The sequence below is a fragment of the Ranitomeya variabilis genome, chromosome 6 (assembly GCF_051348905.1).
Source record: "Ranitomeya variabilis isolate aRanVar5 chromosome 6, aRanVar5.hap1, whole genome shotgun sequence".
Taxonomy (NCBI): Eukaryota; Metazoa; Chordata; class Amphibia; order Anura; family Dendrobatidae; genus Ranitomeya; species Ranitomeya variabilis.
This window is the reverse complement of record NC_135237.1, coordinates 29,520,713-29,545,676: the sequence shown is the minus strand read 5'-3', so window position 1 is coordinate 29,545,676 and position 24,964 is coordinate 29,520,713. Positions and strand designations below refer to the sequence as shown.

The following is a 24,964-nucleotide window of genomic DNA, read 5'->3' as shown; positions in this document are numbered from 1 at the left end:
TGAACTCAGTGACTTTTTCTCACGGTGCTGAGGTCACAGCAGTTTAGCCCGGCTGGGACAGCAGCCTCAGTGACCTGCGGTAACCTTGATGATGTTCTCTATTTATAGCGCCGGCAGATGAATACTCCCAGCAGCCGACACCTTCCATTAGCAGCACCAGGCATAGGCTGATGGGAGTAATAGTACCGCCCGCTACTTCTCAGGTGCCAGTATGTGTCACACGGATGACATCACAGTGTGTCATTCATGTGCAGAGGTGGGACATTTTGCGTGCCGTGCTGCTGTTAAAAAAACTGACATGTCAACGTATTTTGCCCATGGACACACGGTCAGTAGAAATACACCGACATGTGCACAGTATCTCCAGTACGTGTGAAAACTGTCACCACATGTACCAGAAACAATGACATGTGAAAGAGCCGTTTGTAGCTGTTATAAGCCAGACTTTTTTGGGCAATGGAAGGTGTTCAAGTCAAGAGATCAGACTATTGCTTCATCAGATGCACATGTTGCAACCTATACTTTACACTGCAGCTCAGCTTACTCAGAGCATATGTTTAGTGCATAGTGCTAATTCTTTGTCATTTTAATATCTCTTCTAATTAGTAAGTCCAGCGCAATATTATGCACGGGTCATGTCACAATGATGACGGAGTCTACTGATCAGATTAGGCCATGAGGAACCTGATCGGTAGGAGGAAGTTTGCAGGGCTCTGGTCTGGCAGTCACAGAGGAGGCCGCTGAACTAGGGTCTTACAAAATTGTACAACTCTAATCAGCACGGATTGCTGAGGACTGACGCAAGAAGATGCCGAACTCCAGACTTCCATGGACCAAAAAAGAAAAAAGGGAAAGCCTTGAGCAGACTATAGCAGGGCTATCGGAGGCTCATGACTTGCTGGTCACTGGAAGGGGAGTGGGAGATGTTCCAAACGCATCGCTGTGCGAATCATTCACTACTAGTGATGAGCGAACGTGCTCTGATAAGGTGGTCTCTGAGCATGCTTGTGTGTGAAAAGTGTTTTCGGCGTGTGTGAATAATTCGTTCGAGTCCCCGCGACTGCATGTCTCTCAAACAGGCAATCCCTACATGTGCTGCATCCATGTGGGGAACTCGAAGATGGTCTTCGGCGTGCTCCAATATTCTCTGCTAGCACATGAGCATTAATGGATAACACCTTATCAATCAAGATATGGAAATCCGCAACGTGTGCTCATACCCTAAAGCTGTGTTTTGTTTTATTTCAAATAAGACTTTTTCTGGCTGTGTATTTACAATACAACTATAGGATTAGTAATGGATGGGTGTCTTATAGACGTCTCTCCATTACTAATACATGGCTTGATGTCACCAGACAATACAAAGGTGACATCAACCCCACAAATATGAACCCCACTTGCCACCACTACAGGACAATTGAGAAGAGCCTGACAAAGCGCCAGAATTGGCGCATCTAATAGATGCGCCTTTCCTGGGTTAGGTTTATTTATTTAAATAATTGAAACAGCGTGGGGACCCCTCTATTCTTGATAACCAGCCTTGCTAACACTGATAGCTGAGTGTTGCAGCCTTCAGCTGTCAGCTTTGCCTGGCTGGTTATCAAAAATACAAAGGAGCCCACTGTGTTTTTTTATTTATAGCAATGACGGTGATTGATGAACACTCCCATCAGCTTCTCCTGCTCTCGCCGTTATTAGCAGCTGCAGCAGCTGCAGGCTGATGGTAGTAATAGCCCCAGCAGCCGTCGCCTGCTGTCTCTATTATCAGTTGAATATAGCTCTCATCATTCTCATCATCATTACTTCCAGGACCCCTTGTTCTTCTTTGCTCTGAAGGTTGTTCTTAATGACATTGGTTGGATGTTTGGGGTCGTTGTCCTACTGCAATATAAATTTGGAGCCAATAAGACGCCTCCCTGATGGTATTACATGATAGATAAGTATCTGCTTGGATTTCTCAGCATGGATGGCACCATTAATCCTGACCAAATCCTCAACTCCATTTTCTGAAATGCAGCCACAAAGTTGCGGGACCACCCACCATTCGTCACTGCTCCTGCAGATCCTTATTATTTCACATAGTTCTGAGCTGCTGGCACTGCTGGACATTTACTGATTTAGAACATAAGCAAGCACAAAGTGTCTTTCATCTGCTACACTAAGTTTCCTTGGCTGAGGACTGCGTCTACGTTCCTCAACGTGGCCCAATTTTTTGGTGCGTCTTTAAAAGAGCTTGGAAACCCCTGTCCTCTTTGAAATCTTTGTCTGGTAGACACCTTGCTGATGCAGTAGAACTACCTTGTGTCCTGTTGCTGCGCTCAGTCTTGCCATGGTGTATCTGACTTGAAACTGTCTTCTAGAACCTCGCCTTTGTAGCAGTTTCTGTTCCTCACCCAGTTTTAAGCCTCTTATACAGCTGTTTCAGTTAATAACTGTTACACTCTACATATGAAAATTATACCGTCATCACCTGTTCTGTTATAACTGGTTATTCAGCCCCCTGACTATAATCCTACAAAATCCCTAACTTTGCACAAGTGTACTGTACCTAGAAGAATAGGCAAAGGGCGGTCACCGAATATTGATGGACTATTGATTCCCCTTTTGCTTATTCACTTAAGTTCATTTTTTTCTGAATTGATAAATCCTCTTTTATATTTAAAAATAATTTTTACCTTGCAGCATTTCTCCTGCACTTAAATGCTTAAAATGTTTGATTTTTAATATATATATATACACACACACACACACACACACACACACACACACACACACACACACACACACACACACACACACACACACACACACACACACACACATTAAATTAAAAAGTCCGTCGAACCTTATTAAATAAAATCTCCTTTATTAATGTGGGATTTTTAATCCGATCACCGATCAGGGTGACGTGCCGAGGATCTGCGGCAGCAGCTGCATTGAAATTAACCCAATTTTTACAAGTTAATTAAACCAGCTATTTTCGTCTTATTGTATTTCAGCCTCTGATACGCGGGGCCTGCCGCGGCGGCGGTAAATCACAACAGATTTACTCCCTAATAACGGTGACGTATTCACTTACTCAAATTATGACCCACACAATGAAGTAACTGAGCATCAATTTTACACAGTCAATTACATGCCGAGTTCTTTATGTCTAAAGAAACCTAAGTAATGCGAGGCACACAGTCCGGGTTCTCAGCCCCGAGCGGCGGCGGCGCGGAGGGTAGTTTCCGTGGCAACGCGCTCTCTTTTCGGGATTAGCCTAGCGCCGTCCCCACCCCCCCGCCCCTCCTCCTGATTGCACATCATTAGGTGTCATTAAATAAAATTTAAATATGAACTTCAACATAGGACTTAAAACGAATTCTTTTCATGTGCGGGAAAAACAGGTGTTCCAGCCTCCGATGGGCCCGAATACATTATCTGCCTGATAACTTACTGCAGATAATGGCGTACGCTCCATGGAGCACAATGTGTGTGGGAATAATCACAGGCACTACCCATGTCTTACTACAGCTTTGAGATGACGCCAAGATGCACCAAACATTATTTATTTATTTATTAATTATATATATATATATTTTTTTTTTTCTGCCAACAGTTTTTGTTCTCTTGACAATTTCAGATTAATATATTCATTGGATCTAATCCTTGGCAGTTCTCAAGTCAATGAAATTGCTCCTTTTTTGTATCCGTGCTCCTTTTTTAATCTCTCCATTAACCTTTTGAGAAGTCTCCAAGTGCGTGAGCGGCGTTTAAACAAAAGACACGAAATAAAGCTTTCATTGCATTGACTTGTACGGAGTTAATGACTAAACGATGCTTTAACCTGGATGCTACCAATATGATTCAGGCATTATTATTAGTATTTTTACTAATATTATCATTATTTATTTGAATGTTATTTTATTATTTTATATTATCATTTTATTGTTTATATTGATCATTTATATTTATAATTTATATTGTATGTTTAATTTTTATTTTTTTATATAATTTTATTTATTATAAGTTTGTATTTTTTCTTAGAATTTTTATTTTTTGCTTCATTAGTTTATTGGGAAGCATCTATCAAATTAAAAAAAACTTTTTAATTTATGTTTTTCAGGAGTCAAAATCTGAGTAATTGAAATAGTTTAGAATAGTTTGTAAGAATAGTAATAGTTTAGTAAAAGCTTATAATGGTAAACTAATTTTTCCATTCTAAACTGTTGATAGATTTGCTGATTCTGGTATATTAAAAACTTCTACTATTGGGCAAAGGCTGTGCTCATATCTTATACTGTTCTCCATTGAGAGCTCCTTGGGGGCGGGGTGGTTGTCAAAAATGTATATTAGTTTCCCTTTGAAGCAATTTTATGGTTGCCACATGATTTCTTTAATAATCTAATAATCTTTATTTTTATATAGCGCTAACATATTCCGCAGCGCTTTACAGTTTGCACACATTATCATCGCTGTCCCCGTTGGGGCTCACAATCTAAATTCCCTATCAGTATGTCTTTGACCTCATTGGGTGGTGAGGTGGCACATAACCACAATAGATGGGGCATATTGACGTTTGGGAGAGAAAAAAGTGACCCTGCTTGGACATACTGTACTTGTCCTTACTCCCCACATATGTACATAACATCCTTTAAAATTGTAAGTGAGAACTAATGTTTCTAACATCAAACAACTATATAGGATTCAAAACCTCAGAGTCCGTTTTGGAATATTGGATATTTTCTCTAAAGCCATTTATTGTCAAACTACTGTGTTTTCTCTTTTTAAATCATAATGACAAGCCAAAACATCCAAATGACCCTGATCAAAAGTTCAGAAACCCCGGTGATTTTGGCCTGATAACATGCACAGAAGTTGACACACAAATGGGTGTGAATGGCTACTAAAGGTAACATCCTCACCTGTGACCTGTTTGCTTGTAATCAGTGTGTGCGCATAAAAGCTGAGTGAGTTTCTGGGATCCAGACAGACTTTTGCATCTTTCATCCAGCCACTGACGTTTCTGGATTGTGAGTCATGGGGAAAGCAAAAGAATTGTCAACGGATCTACGGAAAAAGATAGTTGAACTGTATAAAACAGGAAAGGGATACAAAAAGATATCCAAGGAGTTGATAATGCCAGTCAGCAGTGTTCAATCTGTGATTAACAAATGGAAAATCAGGGGCTCTGTAAAAACAAAACAACGGTCAGGTAGACCAACAAAAATGTTGTCCCCAACTGCCAGGAAAATTTTTCGTGATGCAAAGAAAAACCCCACAAATAGCATCAGCTGAAATACAGGACTCTCTGAAAACTAGCGGTGTGGCTGTTTCAAGATACACAGGAGGCACTTGAAGAAAAATGGGCTGCATGGTCGAGTTGCCAGAAGAAAGTAATTACTGCGTAAATGCCACAAAGTATCTCGCCTATAATACGCAAAACAGCACAGAGGCAAGCCTCAAAACTTCTTGAACAAGGTAATTTGGAGTGATGAGACCAAAATGTAACTTTTTGGCCCCAACCGTAAACGTTACATTTGGAGAGAGGTCAACAAGGCCTATGATGAAAGGAACACCATTCCTACTGTAAAGCACAGAGGTGGATTGCTGATGTTTTGGGGATGTGTGAGCTACAAAGGCACAGGAAACTTTGTCAAAATTGAAGGAAAGATGAATTCAGCACGTTATCAGCAAATACTGGAGGCAAATTTGCACTCATCAGCCCGGAAGCTGCCCATGGGACGTACTTGGACGTTCCAACATGACAACGATCAAAAACACAAGGCCAAGTAGACCTGTCATTGGCTACAGCTGAACAAAGTGAAGGTTCTGGAGTGGCCATCTCAGTCTCCTGACCTCAATATCATTGAGCCACTCTCGGGAGATCTCAAGCACGCAGTTCATGCTAGACAGCCCAGGAATTTACAGGATCTGGAGGCTTTTTACCAAGAAGAGTGGGCAGCTTTACCATCTGAGAAAATAAGAACCTCATCCACAACTTCCACAAAAGACTTCAAGCTGTCATTGATGTTAGAGTGGGTAATACACGATATTAAGAAATGGGGTATGTGAGCTTTTGATCAGATACTTTTTTCCTTCCTAAGTGTATCATCTTGCGCTGCCTCAATAAGAATTAAAAAAATTGTAGAGGTTTCAACGTGGTTTATTCTACGCGTTGCAGGGTTCAGGTGACCCCTTCATCAGGACATACCACAAATATTGTCATGAGTGGAGAAAAAGATTTGGTGTTATCATTCATATTCTCTGACAAAAGGGGAAGAAAGCACAAATTCTGCCAGGGTGTGTTAACTTTTGAGCACAACTGTACCTCGGGATCAGTAATGTATGTACACAGTGACTGCACCAGCAGAATAGTGAGTGCAGCTCAGGAGCATAATACAGGATGTAACTCAGGATCAGTAATGTAATGTATGTACACGGTGACTGCACCAGCAGAATAGTGAGTGCAGCTCTGGGGTATAATACAGGAGGTAACTCAGGATCAGTAATGTAATGTATGTACACGGTGACTGCACCAGCAGAATAGTGAGTGCAGCTCTGGGGTATAATACAGGATGTAACTCAGGATCAGTACTGTAATGTATGTACACAGTGACTGCACCAGCAGAATAGTGAGTTCAGCTCTGGAGTGTAATACTGCATGTAACTCAGGATCAGTAATGTAATGTATGTACACAGTGACTGCACCAGCAGAATAGTGAGTGCAGCTCTGGAGTATAATACAGGATGTAACTCAGGATCAGTAATGTATGTACACAGTGACTGCACCAGCAGAATAGTGAGTGCAGCTCTGGAGTATAATACAGGATGTAACTCAGGATCAGTAATGTAATGTATGTACACAGTGACTGCACCAGCAGAATAGTGAGTGCAGCTCTGGGGTATAATACAGGATGTAACTCAGGATCAGTAAAGTAATGTATGTACACAGTGACTACACCAGCAGAATAGTGAGTGCAGCTCTGGAGTAAACCACATACCTCTTGTAATTTCAGAGACAACATATAACAATAGATTTGTATAAATACGCCTATAGGTTTGGATGGTTTTCAACTGATCCCTGTTCCTATTGTTTTGGTCCTGAAATCTCCTTCATGCTTTCTTAGGTTTTTCCTTTTCTTCATTCTTCCAGGTTAATCTCCTTCCAGGAGTTTGTGGCGTTCGAGTCGGTTCTCTGTGCTCCGGATGCTTTATTTATGGTGGCTTTTCAACTCTTTGACAAAACGGGGAAAGGAGAAGTAACTTTTGGTAAATTATTATTTTTTCAGTGTATGTAACTAATTACATTTACTATCCCATAAAACGAGTCTGATAGGATGGACAGGAAGAACGGATGGGGAGTGGGATGTAAAAGCCAGAGGAGGAAGTCTACTGTATAGAGCTTCATGTGGAGACTTTACTTGCTTGGATAACCATAGACTGGCCCTACAAGCCTCCCTCTGGACAAGCAGGAAACCGGGAGACTGGGGAAGGGTACACTCCCGAAGAGCAAATCTGCACTGCTGAACCCCCTCCCACCCTCTAGGACATTCGTAGGTTTGTTCAATAATTCCTGATAACTTTAATTCCTTAGAAACCACTTTAAGAGAAAAAAACAGGAATATTTAAAGGCTATGTACATCTTTTCACTGAATTTCTTTTTGTTTTTATGAGGCGGGGGTCATTTACTTCCTAAATTGAAAGTTAAGCAACTTTCTAAATAGTTTTTATTAAAAGTTTTCTACCAATCTGCTGCTGCAGCAAGTCCTTTATTTAGCCAAGTGGTCTGCAAAAAACGTTACGAATGCTTTAAATCATCCTTTAGGTCTTATTCTGCTCTCCCTTCTCTTTGTGTTAGAGATTGCAGCAAGAATGGGTTTTATATAAATACGGTATCCATAATTTGGAGAGTGGAGGGAGGAATCATCTGCAGTCTCAGGACAGGCAGAGAAAACCGTCTGTAGATATGGAGGAAAGCATGTGAAGAAGGACATGGGTACAGAAGAGAAGCTGTGCTAATATGAGGTTCTATAGACAGCAGCACCCTGGATACACACAGACCTCACATCCAGCCTGTATTACTGGGGTGGACACTCCCATGAAAGAAAATCTGACACTTGGATCAGGCTAAAAACTGCATATCTGGGGTTTTGAAAATGACTATAGATCGCAGACTAAATATTGGTGTCATTTTATTAACTAAAGGTAACCAATAACATAAGAATCATTTTTTCCCTTGTTAAAAGTGCTCATGGCCTGTTATTTATTTATTAACATGGCCATAAAGCGTGACTGTCCGACACATTTGTGCATTGTGCTGTTTTTAAAATTTATGCTTCTGTCCACCTAAATAACTGAGGAAATGTGTTTTATTTTGCAATATTTGATCGGAGATGTGGGTTTATAAAACCTTTAGGCTATGTGTACACGTTGCGGATCGGGGTGCAGAATTTTCCGCACAAAATCTGCATCTCCTGGCAGAAAATGCAGGTGCGGATTTGCTGCTGATTTTGTGCGTTTTTGTTGCGGAATTGATGCGGATTTTCTGCTTTTTTTTACCCCTGCGGATTTCTATAATGGAAGGGATCAGAAGCGCTGCAGTTCCGCACAAAAGTAGCATGCTACTTCTTTTGATCCGCAGTGGATTTCATGCGGATTTTTCCGCACCATTAGCACAGCTTTTTCTCCTACGCCTCATTGGGGGACACAGGACCATGGGTGTATGCTTGCTGCCACTAGGAGGACACTAAGTAGACAGAAAATTTAACTCCTCCTCTGCAGTATACACCCCTTCACTGGATACAATTTCAACCAGTTCTTGCTTAGTGTCTTAGGAGGCACTTGGGTCTTTTTTCCCAGACCCCAACTTTATTTATTTTGATTTTTGATTTTTTAATTTTATGTAAATTTTTAATTTTTTATTTAACGGAGTGAAGGGGGCGACGGGTCCCTTTTTTCATAGGGTCCGCTCTCCCCCGAACCAACAACAGGCGAGCACGGCGAGTATACCTCCCCGTCCCTCTCCTGCGACGTATGGCGCACGAAAAGTTTGCGCCAGGGCAACGGTTCCTATACGGTCCCGCTTTCCCCCAATCCCCTCCAGGACCCTGCATTACAGCAATGTAATTTGGAGAAGAATGCAGTCCGGAGGGGATGTTGTGCCGCAGCCCCCTCTGCTACTGCAGCCTGATGCATCAGGGGCCTCTCCATCCCCGTCCAGGGTGCATGGATTGAGTGCACATCCTCACCGAAGGCACCTGTGAGAACCGGGACAGGCGGCTGTAAGTACCTTCAGGGGATCTCCCCCTGCTCCCCCTTAGCGGTAGCGTTGCGGTCCGGGTCCCCAGGGAGAGGCACTGCCGACCGGGGGTCGGTGGTGCTCGGCGGCGCTACGTCGCGGCCGCCGCCGCACATCGTCGGCAGGCCCTAAAATTTAGTCCCCGGCTTCTTCAGCCGGAGTAGGCCGCAGGGGGAAAAATCTCCTCCCACGGCCGTAGCTCCGCCCCCTACACAGGCGCTTCTCGTCTGGGACGAGAAGCGCTCTCCAAATCTCGGGGGCCATATTCTCACTCTCTCTCTGTACGGAGCCCACGCTGCTGCAGCGCTCCTGGAGAATTCCTGGAAAAGAACCGCCAATCTCTCTCTGGGGACACAGAAAGGACCGTGGGTAAGCTGTTTCAAGAAAGCTTAACCCCTTCTCTGCGCATACTGCCCGCTCTGTCCCCAAGGCACCATGTCTCAATCCAAGGAGACAAAAAAGGGTAACAAGAAGCACACAGTGTTTTTTACTGTATGTGCCACTTGCAATGCGGCCCTGCCCCGAGCCCACACTAGCCCCTTGTGTGTAGACTGCGTCTCACCCTCTGTGCAGCCGCCCCTTGCCGACGCCGGTACCGTCGCCGATGCCGCAGCCGTCGACCCGGTAGAGCCTAGTCCCCCTGAGTGGGCAACCTCTCTGTCACGATCTGTGGCTTCCCTAGCCAGGGCAATTGACTCCCTCCGGGGCCCCCCTCCAGGTCGGACCATGGAGGATTCAGACGACGATATGGAGTCGTCTACCAGCAGGGGGCGTAACCGGTCACTTTCCACCCGGGGCTCTAGAAAACGTGTTCACGTTTCATCCCCTGACCATCAGCTAGCGGGCCCTTCAGTACCCGCAAGCTCTGCTTCCCGGTCCCCTTCTTCTAAATCGGATGACTCTGAATATGAGTCCGACATTTCCTACGTTCAGGAACCCCCCTCCTCCCAGGAGTCTCTCGACTCTCTCATTGAGGCGGTTAATCAGACCCTGAAGGTGACTGAGGACTCCGCATCGGAACCCGAACACGCGGTGTCTTTCAAAAAAACTAAACGGGTTAAAAAGGTTTTTGTCACTCACCCTCACTTCAAAGAGGTTGTACAAAAACATAGGGATCGCCCAGATAAACGCTTCATAGGGCAAAAATTCATAGAGGCCAAATACCCCTTCTCTCGGGAATTAGTCAAAGACTGGCTACAGTCTCCCTCGGTGGACCCTGCTGTGTCACACCTCGCGTCCAAGACCATCCTGTCTCTTTCGGACGGTTCCTCCGTTAAGAATCCCTCCGATCGCCAGATTGATTATCTGGCTCGTTCCGCCTTCGAGGCCACAGGAGCGTCTCTCTTCCCATCCTTCGCCGCCTCCTGGGTGGCTAAGGCTATGGTCTCTTGGACTGAGACTCTTTCCTCTAACATCCAAGCCAGTGATTTACCTCCAGAAGCCAGCATCCTGGTTAACCAGATAGCGCAGGCCGGAGATTTCATAGTCAACGCCTCTATGGACGCAGCTAATTGCGCTGCACAGGCAGCCGCCAATGCAATCTCCATCAGGAGAGCCCTGTGGCTCAGGGATTGGCGAGCAGATTCGACTTCTAAACGCTCTCTAACAGCCCTGCCTTACCAGGCGGGTCGGTTATTTGGAGAAAAATTGGACCAAATGATCTCGGATGCTACCGGAGGGAAAAGTAAATTTCTCCCCCAGCAAAAGCCTACCCGGCCCTTTCGGTACCAGCAGCAACCTCCATTTCGGCCGTTTCGGCCCAATTCCAACTGGTCTTCCTCATCTCCTACCCCCGCATCAGGACGGGGTTCGCGCGGTGGCCGAGGCACCCAGGTCTCTTACAGACCTAATCGTAACTGGAGACCCAGGCCTAAACCTCCCGGATCTAAGGGATCCGCATCCCAGGGATCCTCCGCCCAATGACTCCTTGCTCCATCCGGTGGACTCCGACAAAGTAGGCGGACGTCTACTTTTGTTCCATCAGACCTGGCTCTCAGTCGTTTCCGACGAGTGGGTCAGAGAGCTGGTGTCCACCGGATACAAAATAGAATTTTCCTCCCTCCCCCCTACACGCTTCTTCCAATCTTGCCCTCAAAGGTCAAAGACCACAGCGTTTCTCCAGGCAATACGGGCACTACAAAGGGACGGAGTCATCATTCCGGTCCCCCTAGAACAAAGATTCAAGGGTTTCTATTCGAATCTGTTCGTGGTTCCAAAGAAGGACGGATCACTTCGTCCGATCCTAGACCTGAAGCTACTAAACAGATTCATAAAAATCAGACACTTCAGGATGGAACCCCTCCGTTCTGTGGTCGCGTCTATGGAAAAGGGAGAATTCCTGGCATCCATAGACATCAAGGATGCCTACCTGCACATACCGATTTTCCCTCCGCATCAGCAGTTCCTTCGCTTCGCCTTTTGCGGGGAACACTTCCAATTTGTGGCCTTGCCCTTCGGTCTCGCCACCGCCCCCAGAGTTTTCACGAAGGTCATGGCGGCTGCCATGGCCATTCTTCATTCCAGGGGAGTGGTGGTAATTCCGTACTTGGACGATCTACTGATAAAGGGTCCTTCCTACCCGGCGTGCGAAGAGTCCGTCGTTCTCACGGTGGATACTCTTTCTCGTCTGGGATGGAAGATAAATTACGAAAAATCTTCTCCAATTCCGGCTCAACAAATCTCCTTCCTGGGGATGATACTAGACACTTCCCGCGGTCTGGTCATACTCCCTCAAGACAAGGTTTTGGCCTTGCAGCAGGGAGCCCAGCGTCTTTCTCGCCCAGTATCCCACTCCATTCGCGCCAGCATGCGAGTTCTCGGGCAGATGGTAGCGGCCATGGAAGCGGTCCCATTTGCGCAGTTTCACCTCCGTCCCCTGCAACATGCACTATTGTCGGCTTGGGACGGCAACCCGTCCTCCCTCGATCGCCGATTCATCCTGTCCCCTCGGGTCAGGAAGACCCTCAGGTGGTGGACGCTGAAGTCCTCCCTAACTCAGGGAAGGTCCTTTCTCCCAGTACGGTGGCTGGTGGTGACCACCGATGCCAGTCTCATAGGCTGGGGAGCGGTCTTCAACCATCACACAGCCCAGGGGCGGTGGTCCGCTCAAGAGTCTCGCCTTGCCATCAATATCCTCGAGATTCGAGCTATCAGGCTAGCATTGTACCAGTTTCACCGTCTTCTGGCAGGTCATCCAGTCAGAATACAGTCCGACAACGCCACGGCCGTGGCGTATATCAATCGTCAGGGCGGAACTCGCAGCAGGACGGCCATGCTCGAGGTGTCTCACATCCTCCATTGGGCGGAGTCGAACCATTCGACCATCTCGGCGATCCACATTCCAGGTGTGGAAAATTGGGCGGCGGACTTCCTCAGCCGCCAGGGCATCGCCTCCGGAGAGTGGTCCCTCCACCCGGAGGTCTTCCAGCAGATTTGCCATCGCTGGGGGACCCCGGATGTGGATCTTATGGCTTCCAGGATGAACAACAAGGTTCCTCAGTTCCTTGCTCGGTCCCTCGACCCACGGGCCCTCGGAGTAGACGCCCTGGTCCTGCCTTGGCGCCAATTCCGACTCCCGTACATTTTTCCTCCTCTTCCCCTACTACCGAGGGTCATCAAAAAGATCAGGACAGAGGGGGTACCAGTGATTCTCGTCGCGCCAGACTGGCCGCGTCGGGCATGGTACGCCGAAATGGTTCAGCTGGTAACCGACGTCCCTTGGCGTCTTCCAGATCGCACGGATCTTCTTTCACAGGGCCCAATTTACCATCAGAACTCAAGGGCCCTGTCTTTGACGGCCTGGCTGTTGAGTCCTGGATTCTAGGCCAAGCGGGTTTCTCTCCCAGGGTGTCCTCCACCATGATCAGAGCTAGGAAACCTGTTTCCATGCGTAGTTATCACCGTACCTGGCGAATTTTTTTCTCATGGTGCGAGGCACAGGGACGGTCTCCTCTAGTATTTTCTGTCCCTTCCATACTGGAGTTTCTTCAGTCCGGACTAGAGTCGGGACTTGCCCTTAGCTCCCTAAAGGGTCAGGTTTCGGCATTGTCAGTTCTTTTCCAGCGGAAGATTGCCAATAGGTTGCCGGTGAAAACTTTTTTCCAGGGAGTCTCCCGTGTGGCGCCTCCCTACAAGTCACCCTTAGATCCGTGGGATCTCAACTTAGTTCTCGGAGCTCTTCAGGAGGCTCCCTTCGAACCACTGCAGGACGTTTCTTTAACCTTCCTTTCTTGGAAGGTAGTCTTCCTGGTAGCCGTCACGTCCATCAGACGGGTCTCGGAGTTGGCTGCGCTCTCCTGCCGCCCTCCCTTTCTAATTTTTCATCCGGACAAGGCGGTATTGAGGACCTCTCCCACCTTTTTGCCCAAGGTCGTCTCCTCTTTCCACCTCAATGAGGAGATTGTTTTACCTTCGTTCTGCCCAACACCTGTTCATCGCATCGAGAAGGCTCTACACACTCTTGATGTGGTGAGAGCTCTTCGTCGGTACGTCTCGAGGACGGCTCCCTTTCGTACGTCAGACGTCCTGTTCGTACTTCCAGAGGGGCCCAGGAGGGGTTCTCCTGCTTCAAAAGCCACTCTGGCAAAATGGATTCGGTCAGCCATTCAAGAATCCTATCGTGTCAAGGGTGTGCCTATCCCAGCTGGGATCAAGGCTCATTCTACTAGGTCGGTGGGCGCCTCGTGGGCCATTCGGCATCAGGCGTCGGCACAGCAGGTCTGCAAGGCTGCGACGTGGTCCAGTTTGCACACTTTTACCAAGCATTACCACATTCATTCTATTTCTTCTGCAGACGCCGCCCTTGGCAGGCGCATTCTGCAAGCGGCAGTTCCTTAAGCCGTAAGCCAGTGGTACATGGGGTATTAGCATATTGCTCCCCACCCAGGGACTGCTTTTGTACGTCCCATGGTCCTGTGTCCCCCAATGAGGCGTAGGAGAAAAGGAGATTTTTGTTTACTTACCGTAAAATCTTTTTCTCCGAGCCACTCATTGGGGGACACAGCACCCACCCTGTTAGCCTGTTTTGGCTTGTTGTTACTTCTTTGGTTTTGACATAGTTGTCTTTGTTCATGCTCCTACTGCTTTACTACCGAACTGGTTGAAATTGTATCCAGTGAAGGGGTGTATACTGCAGAGGAGGAGTTAAATTTTCTGTCTACTTAGTGTCCTCCTAGTGGCAGCAAGCATACACCCATGGTCCTGTGTCCCCCAATGAGTGGCTCGGAGAAAAAGATTTTACGGTAAGTAAACAAAAATCTCCTTTTTTTTTCCCATTTGATTTACATTGTACTGTAAATCACTTTGCGGAACTGTAGCGTTTCTGCCCGGAAAAATCTGCTGCGGATCCGCACTAGATCCGCATCGTATGTACACAGCTTTACTTGACACGTCTGCCTTCAAAACTGTGAAAAAGCGAAATCAAATAAAATGAGAAGGAAATCTGCATCTGAGTGTACACCTTGTCTGCATTATGCCAAATAGCAGCATAAAGAAACCGTCACATCTAATAGGACCTGACGTAGAAATGCCTGACGGGACCCACAGAATGGTCCTACGACAATAAGCAGACTGGGACACACAGTGATTGGCTGTAATCCTGCCCATAGACTATAACTGTCCGGGCGGTCCGCATAGTAGAGTACTGTAGTTGAAATTGTTCAGTCGCAATAGTGGGTAGCCAGCTGTCAGACACAGCCAGACTCCCCATAGAGATGGCGGAGGTGTTCATTAGAGTCTCTGCCTTCCTGATCCCTGTATTTTCAGCAATGTGAAGCGCTAATGGAGCTTCCTCCTCCAGACCCGGCACTCATGTGATTGCTGGGTGTAGTTAGCAGCAGCTGCTGGATCCTAGGAGACCCAGTCAGCTGTGCTATGCGGCCGGGAAGATGAAAATCCCCTGCAACTCGGCTAATATACCAACCCCAGTTACAGTTGAAATCAGGTTAAAAAAGAGTTGTTTTTTTTTTTGTTTTTTTTAATGTACCCTAAAGCTCTTTTATGACCCTTTATGGTGCACAATGTATGAAAAATAAATGTGAGAATGGGAAACAGGAACTTTTCTTCATGTTATCACCTCCTACCCGTCACAGATCTATGGCCCCTTATAGTCTCAAACAACCTAAAAAGGGGAAACAGGGGCTTCCATGTTATTACCCCCTACCCATCACAACCTGTCACAGACCTATGGTCCCTTATAGTCTCAAGCCACCCAAAATGGGTATATAGGGAATTTTCTTCATGTTATCACCTCCTACTCATCACAGACCTATGGTCCCTTATAGTCTCAAGCCACCAAAAAGGGAATATAGGAACTTTTCTTCTTCATGTAATCACCTCCTACCCATCACAGCCTCTGGGCATTTACAGCCTTTATTGGGATACAAGAACTTTTTTCAAGTTATCACCCTTCTCACCAATTTGTAAGTTTGTGTTTTCTGATCGGCACATATGAGAAGGTGGTTATTTTTTTTTAATTTATTTATTTATTTTCAAACTCGCCCCTCTGCTCCTCTTCAGGCCATTTTCTGGATGTTCAGTAGAGACCCTTATTTTGGCATTTGTAATACCAAGGGAGATTATTGTATAGGGGTCTTGTTCACTTTAAGTAACCCTGACGTGAGGTTTACAGTTTGTGAACATTAGAAATCAATGTATTTTTATGTTTTTAAGGCACAAAGTATGTGACTTGGTGAAGGCGTTTAGACATCAGTAATTGTCTTTATGGATTCGGCTGTACTTTTTTGCTAAGAACTTTGTGTAGGAAACCTCTGAAAACAGCTTCACGTATGTGTATAATTCTCTCCAGTCAGTGTCAAGCCGCGGAGAGATGTGTCACACTGAATAGAACAACACTGGGGCAATTTCCTTAGCAGTATACAAAAGTGATCTTCCCACACAAAATTCTATAAAAAAAAAAAAGGCCTTAGCAATTGTCAAGTACAGCGCTCATGTAAATAAGATCTGCTAATTGTCATCAGTTTCTTCCAAATCAGTTTTTTTTTAAATAAAAATATAATAAAAAAAACCGGAATGTGAATTAATCTGCATTTTATCTAATGAAATATTGGAACATTTCCTATATGTATAAATTAACGTCAAAGGAAATTTTGGTTGGAGCAAAAGCAGATCGCTATTTTTCGAATATACTTTGTGCATATATTCCCTACTGTGATCTAGATCTCTGCTTGCAGACAGCGAATGGAAACTTTTATGACTTAAATGGTCGCTGCTGTTATAAATCAGTAGCACAAGCGAATGAAGAAACGTTGTAATATCTTAAGCTCCTTTCTACACTTAGGAGCCTTTTTTTTTTTCTTCCCCTGCTTCCTGAACTCTGAAAATTAGCTAAAATCAGTCTTGGAATAAAGCAAAAGGAATTGACAGCTCACTGAGGGATAAGATTACAGCGGTCTAAGGAGAGAAGGGGATGAGAGTAAGAGAGAGGGGCACACAAAGCGTACTGCAGCGTTCTAGTAAGTGTAATCTCACCACAGTGCTGGATTCATAACTACACTGCTCAGTAGTGCTGTATAATATTATCCATGCTGCTGTTCATATGTTACACAGACAGGAGAGCAGGAAACCCTCATGTCACGGTGTGCTGTGTATGGGAGACTTCAAAGCAGCCAGATTTTACACCAACTAACTCAGAGAAGAGTGAAAATTGGAGTCAGTGAAGGGCAAAACCGATGCAGGCTACAAGTCATATAATGGATAGGAATATTGGTATTCCTAACATACACATGACAACTTGTTTTCAAAAAACAGGTACAGTTTTTGTGTTTTGTTACCTCATAACCTGCAATTTCATGATTTGCTTTTTTTTTTCTTTGAGGGTTTGCATCAGTTCATACAAAGAACATTCCTACAACTGTGAACATTTGGTTTTCTTTTTTTATTGTGAAGCAAACAACAAATAGGACAAAATAACTGAAAACTTCAGTGTGCATAACTATTCACCCCCTAAAGTCAGTACTTTGTAGGGCCTCCTTTTTTGAGGCAATTACAGATGCCACTTTGGATAAATCTCTATGAACTTTCCACGTCTTGCCACTGGGATTTTTGCCCATCTTTCAAGGCTCCAGCTCCTTCAAGTTAGTTTCCTTCACAAGTGGATTAAGGTCTGGGCTTTAACTAGGCCACACCAAAACGTTTACACATTTCCCCTTAAACCTCTCGAGTGTTGCTTTTGCAGTATGCTTTGGGACATTGTCTTGTTGGAAGGTGAACCTCCGTCCCAGTCTCAAATCACTGACAGACTAAAACGGATTTTGTTCAAGAATATCCCAAATTTTGCACTATCCATCTTCCCCTCGACTCGGACCATTTTCTGTGTCCGTGTTTCCGAAAAACATCCCCACAGCATTATGCTGCCACCACCATGTTTCACTGTGGGAATGGTGTTCCTGGGGTGATGAGCTTCGGTGATATGGTCCCAGACATAGCTTTTGTTTTGGTGGCCAAAAAGTTCAATTTTGGTCTCATCTGACTAAATCACCTTCCTCCATACATTTGAAGAGTCTCCCACATGTCTTTCGACAAATTCAAAACAATCCTTACATTTTTTGTTAGTAAGTACCGTAAAGGCTTGTTTCTGCCCCCTTCCTCCATAAAGGCCACCTCCTATGGAGTGTATGGCTTATTGTGTTCGCATGGAAAGATACTCCAGTCTCTACTTGGGAACTCTGCAGCTCCTTCAGGGTCACCTTTGGTCTCTGCTGCCTCTCTGATGTCCTCCTTTCCTGGGCTGAGGGTCTTGGTATGCACGTTCTCTTGGCAGGTTTGTTGTGGTACAATATTTTTTCCATTTGATGATAATGGATTAGATGGTGCTCCGGGGGATCATCAGAGATTGGTATATTTTTTTTTTTTTTTATTACCCAACCCTGACTTGTACTTCTCAACAACTTTGCCCCTGACGTGGAGACCTCCATGGTCTTCATAGTGGTGTTTGGAGACCTCCATGGTCTTCATGGTGTTTTGGGGGGTATACTTGGTCTTCATGGTGTTGTTTGGAGATCTCCTTGGTTTTCATGGTGGTGTTTGGCGATCTCCTTGGTCTTCATGGTGGTTTTTCCTTAGTGTAACCCCTTGTTAATGGTGTCTGTGGCCATTTCAGAGAAGGTAAACTGTATACACTGATAAACATGTGACACTTAGATTGCTCACAGGGGGACGTCCTGTCACTAAACATGGGACTTATGAAAGAATTGCTTGCACAATAAATATTTTGGAGCTTCAAGCAAAAAAGGTGAATGTACATGCAAACTTTTAGTTATTTTATCCCAGAAATTTAATTTATGCCTATATTTTCTCACTTTAATTCACCAATTTAGACTATTTAGTGTTGAGGCATCACACACAAATCGGAATACAGAAATAGTTACTCACAGGTTGTAATGTAACAAAATAGGTAAAAACCTAAAGGGGTGAATACTTTTGCAATCCACTATGTTTTAAACCATTATTCCCAAAATAGTAGTAACACCTCCCCTTAAGAAAGCGAGGCTGACAGTGGCGAAACGCGCGTCGGGGTGCGTTCAGCGAGCATCACACCACACGGTGAGACTTTTCCTCTCCCTTCCCCCTCTCCCCTGTGACCACCATGTCGGGCATGCTTAAACTGACACCTCAGAGAGTAGGTGGACATGTATCTGAACTTATCCCCAGGTGGCCATTTGTGATTATCATGAATGAAAGGGCCTTGACTCCCTCTAAAGAGGGATTTATTGTTTGGGATATTTAGGGAAGGGATTATTTTCACCTATTCTCCTCACCTACAGTATTACCAGATAAGTCATGATATAATGTAAATTGTGTGCACGGTGGTCCAACCTTTTTGGTGTTTTTTTTCTACAACACATCAATTTACATTGTCTGTGTTTTAATACTTTTTGTATTGTAACAAATAAAGTTTTGCTATATATTTTTTTTTTTTAATCAAAACTCCTAGCATTCTCCAGTGTTTTTGCTTTGTTAGTTATGGAGGTAAACATAGTGACCTAGTATTATGCATGGGTCACACTGAGTCTAGAAATTGGGATATTAATATTCACAAAATAGTGCAGGCAGAGGAGAGCGCAGAACTGTTAATCTCTGCTGGAAACCAGCTAACAGAACAATGATGTAAACACACACATTGTCTATGGCAGAAAATAAAATGTGGCAGACTAATATACAGGACCATTTAGTGTTCAGAAGAATTGTGTATTCGAAGCATTAGATGATCTTGATGATGTACAAAATACCCATGATGGATGCATCTCAGGTGAGAACGGTGTACTTTGCTGCGTTGGAAGCCGGCACTGTTCACACATACATCAGTTCCAGCACAGATCTGAATCACCAACTCAGAGAGGTCAAGATCACATAGAGGGATCTGCAGCACTGAGCAGAAGCAGGGTGCTGCAGGAAATGCATTTTTTTTCAGATAAGAATAGGACTGTCCTTCAGCTATGTGAAGCTCATGAGTCTGTCGTGCTGAGGGAAGTCTGACCCTCTAGTCTCAGCATAGACCATCAGTCATGTCTTACGTAGAAGGCAATGGCTGATTTTCTACATGGTGTCTGCAGCTCCAGCATTCAGGACCGCAGTAATATTTATTCTTCTATCTTGTTTACTTTCTTTGCAGAGGACGTAAAGCATGTCTTTGGCCAGACCACCATTCACCAGCGCATACCATTCAACTGGAACTGTGAATTCATCCAGCTGCACTTCGGGAAGGATCGGAAGAGGCTTTTACCCTATGCAGAATTCACGCAGTTTTTGCTGGTGAGTCCTGGATGCCGAATTTACAGTGTAAACTGCATAATAACTTATCTGGGTTAAATACAATCTTGAATTCTCTTAAAAAAAATAAATAAATATATATATATATATATATATATATATATATATATATATATATATATATATATATATATATATATATATATATATATATATATATATATAATAGAAAAAATTGGAACAGCACAAATCCTTTACTTATCTTCGGGTGCAAGGCCCAGGCAACCCGTCCCTTGGTTGCTTTCAGTCCATATATGTCACAAAAATAGGCAGCACTCCATATTCTCAAGATAATCTGCAGGTCTTTATTGAGCCCACATCTCGAGCACGAGATGTGGGCTCAATAAAGACCTGCAGATTATCTTGAGAATATGGAGTGCTGCCTATTTTTGTGACATATACATATATATATATATATATATATATATATATATATATATATATATATATATATATATATATATATATATATATATAATTAATATATATATATATTTTTTTTTTTTCCATTTTTAACGTGTCGTCACCCACATGGATCCAACGCAGATCGCTCCGGGGTCTGTACCGGCACCGGAAGTTATGACGTCACAGATTTGGCTACAGCGGTCTTTTGCCTTAAACAGTGCACTGTTGAATGCTTTTCTGATAACACACTCTTTTGTCACCTGACCACTGCAGTCAATCACAGGTCGCAGCGCTGCTGTAACGGGTGAGCGGTGATATCGTCACTTCTGGCGCTGGTACACACCATGGAGAGCGGCCAGCTACATCCACCAGTGTAATGACTGGTATGAATTGGGAGAGTTTGCCATTTTCAGTCATTGCTAAATAAGATCTTTGAGCATAAGTGGAAAGATTCCTAAGGGGTCAATCTGTTGGGGGTCTCCACCAAATGAAGGATCTGCGTCATTTTTTTTTTATTTTTTTTTTTGCACTTTTCAATTTCTAACTTCTTCATTTTCAAGTCCCCTAGTTCCTGCTTAAAATTACATTTTTTTTTGCGCATCCTGGGAAACATGATTCTAGTTTGGAGGGGGTTCACAAATTCCTGCTATCCAATGTGTGCAGGGATGAATGGATTCTGCAGGCTTCTTCATGATGTGTCACTTACAGCCAGCACCGGGCCGGGAATCTGCAGCTCTGTGCATGAGTTATGCTCTCGTTACCATGTCTAGACCTCCGGCAGCCGGGACCCCTTACTTAACTTCACTTTCTTTTAATGTCGCCCCCCTTAACCGGGACCAGATGGGACCCAAACTCAATTTTATGTTCTCCTTCCGTGCACTGTTCCATCAGCTGGAAAGCTTAAAAGCCACCGCGAGCGAAGGAGCCGGCGCGCTGCATCAGCGGCACTGACATTTCCTCCTTACACCGCTCTGCGGTCAGGACTCCGAAACATCCCGGATCTGATTTCCTGAAAGATGTGCGGCCACATGAAAGCCGGAGCACTGAGCACATCTATAAATCTGCAGGCCTCCTGGGCCGATCCATAAACCTCCAGCCCTGTCTCCTAAGACTAAGATAAATTACTTTCAGCTGCCACGGGATCTGCTAACAGCTGATTGGTGCTTGTCCCAGATGTTGGATCTCCACTGATCACATATTAATGACCTGTCCTGCAGCTAAGTCTTCAATATCCAAATCCCCAACAACCCAGTTGACGCTGGGGTCTCCATCAAGGAGCCACTTTTTACGATTTTGGGTCTGGCTGTAGATCGCAGGGTCGCACGATGTGTTTTACCCTCACCGTTATCGTCTTCTTACATCACAGGAAATCCAGTTGGAGCATGCGAGACAAGCGTTTGTGCAGCGCGACACCGACCACACCGGGACAATCAACGCCATGGACTTCAGGGACATCATGGTGACCATCCGTCCACATGTCCTCACACCGTTCGTGGAGCAATGCTTGGTGGCTGTAAGTAAAGCTTTAATGGATGTTGGGTCTATAAACCAGAGATACAACGAAGTTGGATATTTTTGGTAAAGGGGAACTCAAGACAGAAAAGCGTAACCTTTATTTATTGGATAGATGAGAACTACTAGATCGGTGAGGGTTGATAATTGAGATCACACTGATGGCCAGAATCAGGGATTTATGTCTAAGCGTGACTGGCGGATCCTGGGTTATCTACTGTATATAGAGGTGTTATCAGTCATTGTACAGGAGGAGGAGGTGAGCTGTGACATCACCTATTGTGAATGGATCCTGTTATCTACTGTATATAGAGGTGTTATCAGTCATTGCACAGGAGTAGGAGGTGAGCTGTGACATCACCTATTGTGAATGGTGGATCCTGTATTATCTACTGTATATAGAGGTGTTATCAGTCATTGTACAGGAGGAGGAGGTGAGCTGTGACATCACCTATTGTGAATGGTGGATCCTGTGTTATCTACTGTATATAGAGGTGTTATTAGTCATTGTACAGGAGGAGGAGGTGAGCTGTGACATCGCCTATTGTTAATGGTGGATCCTGTGTTATCTAATGTATATAGAGGTGCTATCAGTCATTGTACAGGAGGAGGAGGAGGTGATCTGTGACATTACCTTGCAAAATCAAGTCATCCTTGAATTCAGCAATAGCGGCTAATGAAGTGCGTTATAATAAACTATATCATTTAATTTCCAAATAGATATTTCAAAAAATAAATAACCCCCTGTCTCTGACACATTTGGCGGAGATTGTAAGCACCGGGTTGTTTTATCGTTTCCTTCGGGGCACATTATATTGTGATGTTTCTACATTCATTACCTGGAATAAATAGACTTGTAAAACATTTCTGACCCTGGCAATATTGAAACTTCAGCCTTGTAAATCAGCGCGGGCCGACCTGGTGTAATCCGCAGCCATATGTATTTGTTTAGGTCCTCGGCTCGCGCTTTCATGGAGTTTATTAGCAGGAGAGAAGTATTTTCTTTGACAGCTCACGTTGTTGTCCTCATAAATCTTTTGCCTGTGTTTTTCGGCTGAGCATTGCTTCGTCTCTTTCCCGTGCTTCCTTGCAGGCTGCTGGAGGTACCATATCTCATCAGGTCAGCTTCTCCTACTTTAATGGATTTAATTCCTTGCTTAACAACATGGAGCTTATTAGGAAGATCTACAGTACCTTGGCCGGCAATAGGAAAGACGTGGAGGTCACCAAAGGTCAGTGCGCGGCTCGTACAGTTCACTTACCGTATTTTCCGGATTATAAGGCGCACATAAAATGTTGAGAATTTCTCAGAAATAGAAAGTGCGCCTTATAATCCAGTGCGCCTTATATATGAACCAAGAGAGAGGTTCATACAGGATCCTTTACCTCTATCGTGGGCGGCAGGGGTCGGCGGCGGCATACCACAGCACCACCACTATTGGTATATATAAGACCAACTGGCTGCGGGCCCGAAGTGAAAGTGAAAGTACAAATAAAGTGCACGCTTATATTACGCCCCTAATTGGCACCTGGTTCCACAGCACAATCTAGCTCCAACAGTATTAAAGGGAACCTGTCACCCCGTTTTTTCAGATTGAGCTATAAATACTGTTAAATAGGGCCTGCGCTGTGCGTTACTATAGTGTATGTAGTGTACCCTGATTCCCCACCTATGCTGAGAAATACATTACCAAAGTCGCTGTTTTCGCCTGTCAATCAGGCTGGTCTGGTCAGATGGGTGTGTTCACAGCGCTCTTTTCTTCCCCAGCTTTCCGTTGGTGGCGTAGTGGTGTGCGCATGTCCAAGTTCCGAATTCCCTGCGCCCACGTGAAGACACAGCGCGCGATCTGCGCTGTCATCCCTTTCATCGGTGGGGGCGGCCATCTTCCTGGGGCCGCGCGTGCGCAGAAGAGTGCTCTGCAGCGTGTCTGCTGCACGGGGCTTCAGGAAGATGGCCGCGGGATGCCGCGCGTGCGCACAAGAGATCGCGGCGGCCATCTTTCCAAAGCCGAGTTTGCATCTCGGCTTTGGGAAGATGGCCGCCGCGATCTCTTCTGCGCACGCGCGGCATCCCGCGGCCATCTTCCTGAAGCCCCGTGCAGCAGACACGCTGCAGAGTTGATGAGGCTGGCGTGCAGGGGTCCCGTGACGTTCCTATACAGCAGGTGGGGCGGAAGAGCTTTGGCCGCAGGGTGGATGTGACCGGCGTGCAGGGTTGCTGTGATACTTACAGCTCTGTGCGCAGGATCCTTGCAATATATCTGTGCTTTAGCGTTAACTATATCCACTACCCCAAAAAATGCCTCCTGTTAAGAGACATGCTTATGATGCAGGTTTCAAGCTTAAAGCTATAAGTTATGCAGTAGAGCATGGAAATAGGGCAGCTGCAAGAGAATTCAACATTAATGAATCCATGGTGCGTAAGTGGAGATTTGCAATTACAGCTGAACCAGTTTCAAGTTATTGTTAAAAAGTGTAATAAATCTTGACTTGCAGTCTGAGCAATGGTTTATTTAACGGTAATGTGCTGCGCCTTATAATCCAGTGCGCCTTATATATGAAACAAAATTGCTTATGAGGCGCTCATAGAAAGTGCGCCTTATAATCCGGTGCGCCTTATAATCCGGAAAATACGGTAATTAAAAGAGAACACTCAACCTTAACAATGTGATAAGTGCAGAAATACAGATCTGAAAATGTACAAGTTATTTTCTCTCCCACAAAAAATTATTTCCAAAGTTTCAGCCTCCAGATTACCTCCTGTTAGGTGCAATCTGTCTGCCAGCTGAGGCGGATTACAGGAGGTGCGGGTCTTGGCCCCCTCTGTAAGGACACGGTGGGGGTGGGGTCTTGGCCCCCCTCCTTGGCCAGAACAGTGGGGGGGGGCGGCTAAGGGATGGACGCAAGTTTTGGCCCCCAGTACCAGGACAGTGGGGGGATGGGCGCGGGTCTTGGACCCCTGTGCCAGGACAGTGG

At 45.1% G+C, this 24,964-nt stretch overlaps 1 protein-coding gene across 1 annotated transcript in view; it reads left to right on the top strand.

Moving 5' to 3' along the window:
- The window catches only part of SLC25A13 (solute carrier family 25 member 13), a 92,441-nt gene that overhangs the window by 21,854 nt on the left and 45,623 nt on the right, over positions 1 to 24,964 (top strand). Inside the window, exons 4-7 of the mRNA XM_077268120.1 lie at positions 7,139 to 7,254; positions 19,914 to 20,053; positions 21,843 to 21,989; positions 23,082 to 23,220. Coding sequence (XP_077124235.1) covers positions 7,139 to 7,254; positions 19,914 to 20,053; positions 21,843 to 21,989; positions 23,082 to 23,220 — 542 coding nt within the window. The remainder of the gene's footprint in view (positions 1 to 7,138; positions 7,255 to 19,913; positions 20,054 to 21,842; positions 21,990 to 23,081; positions 23,221 to 24,964) is intronic.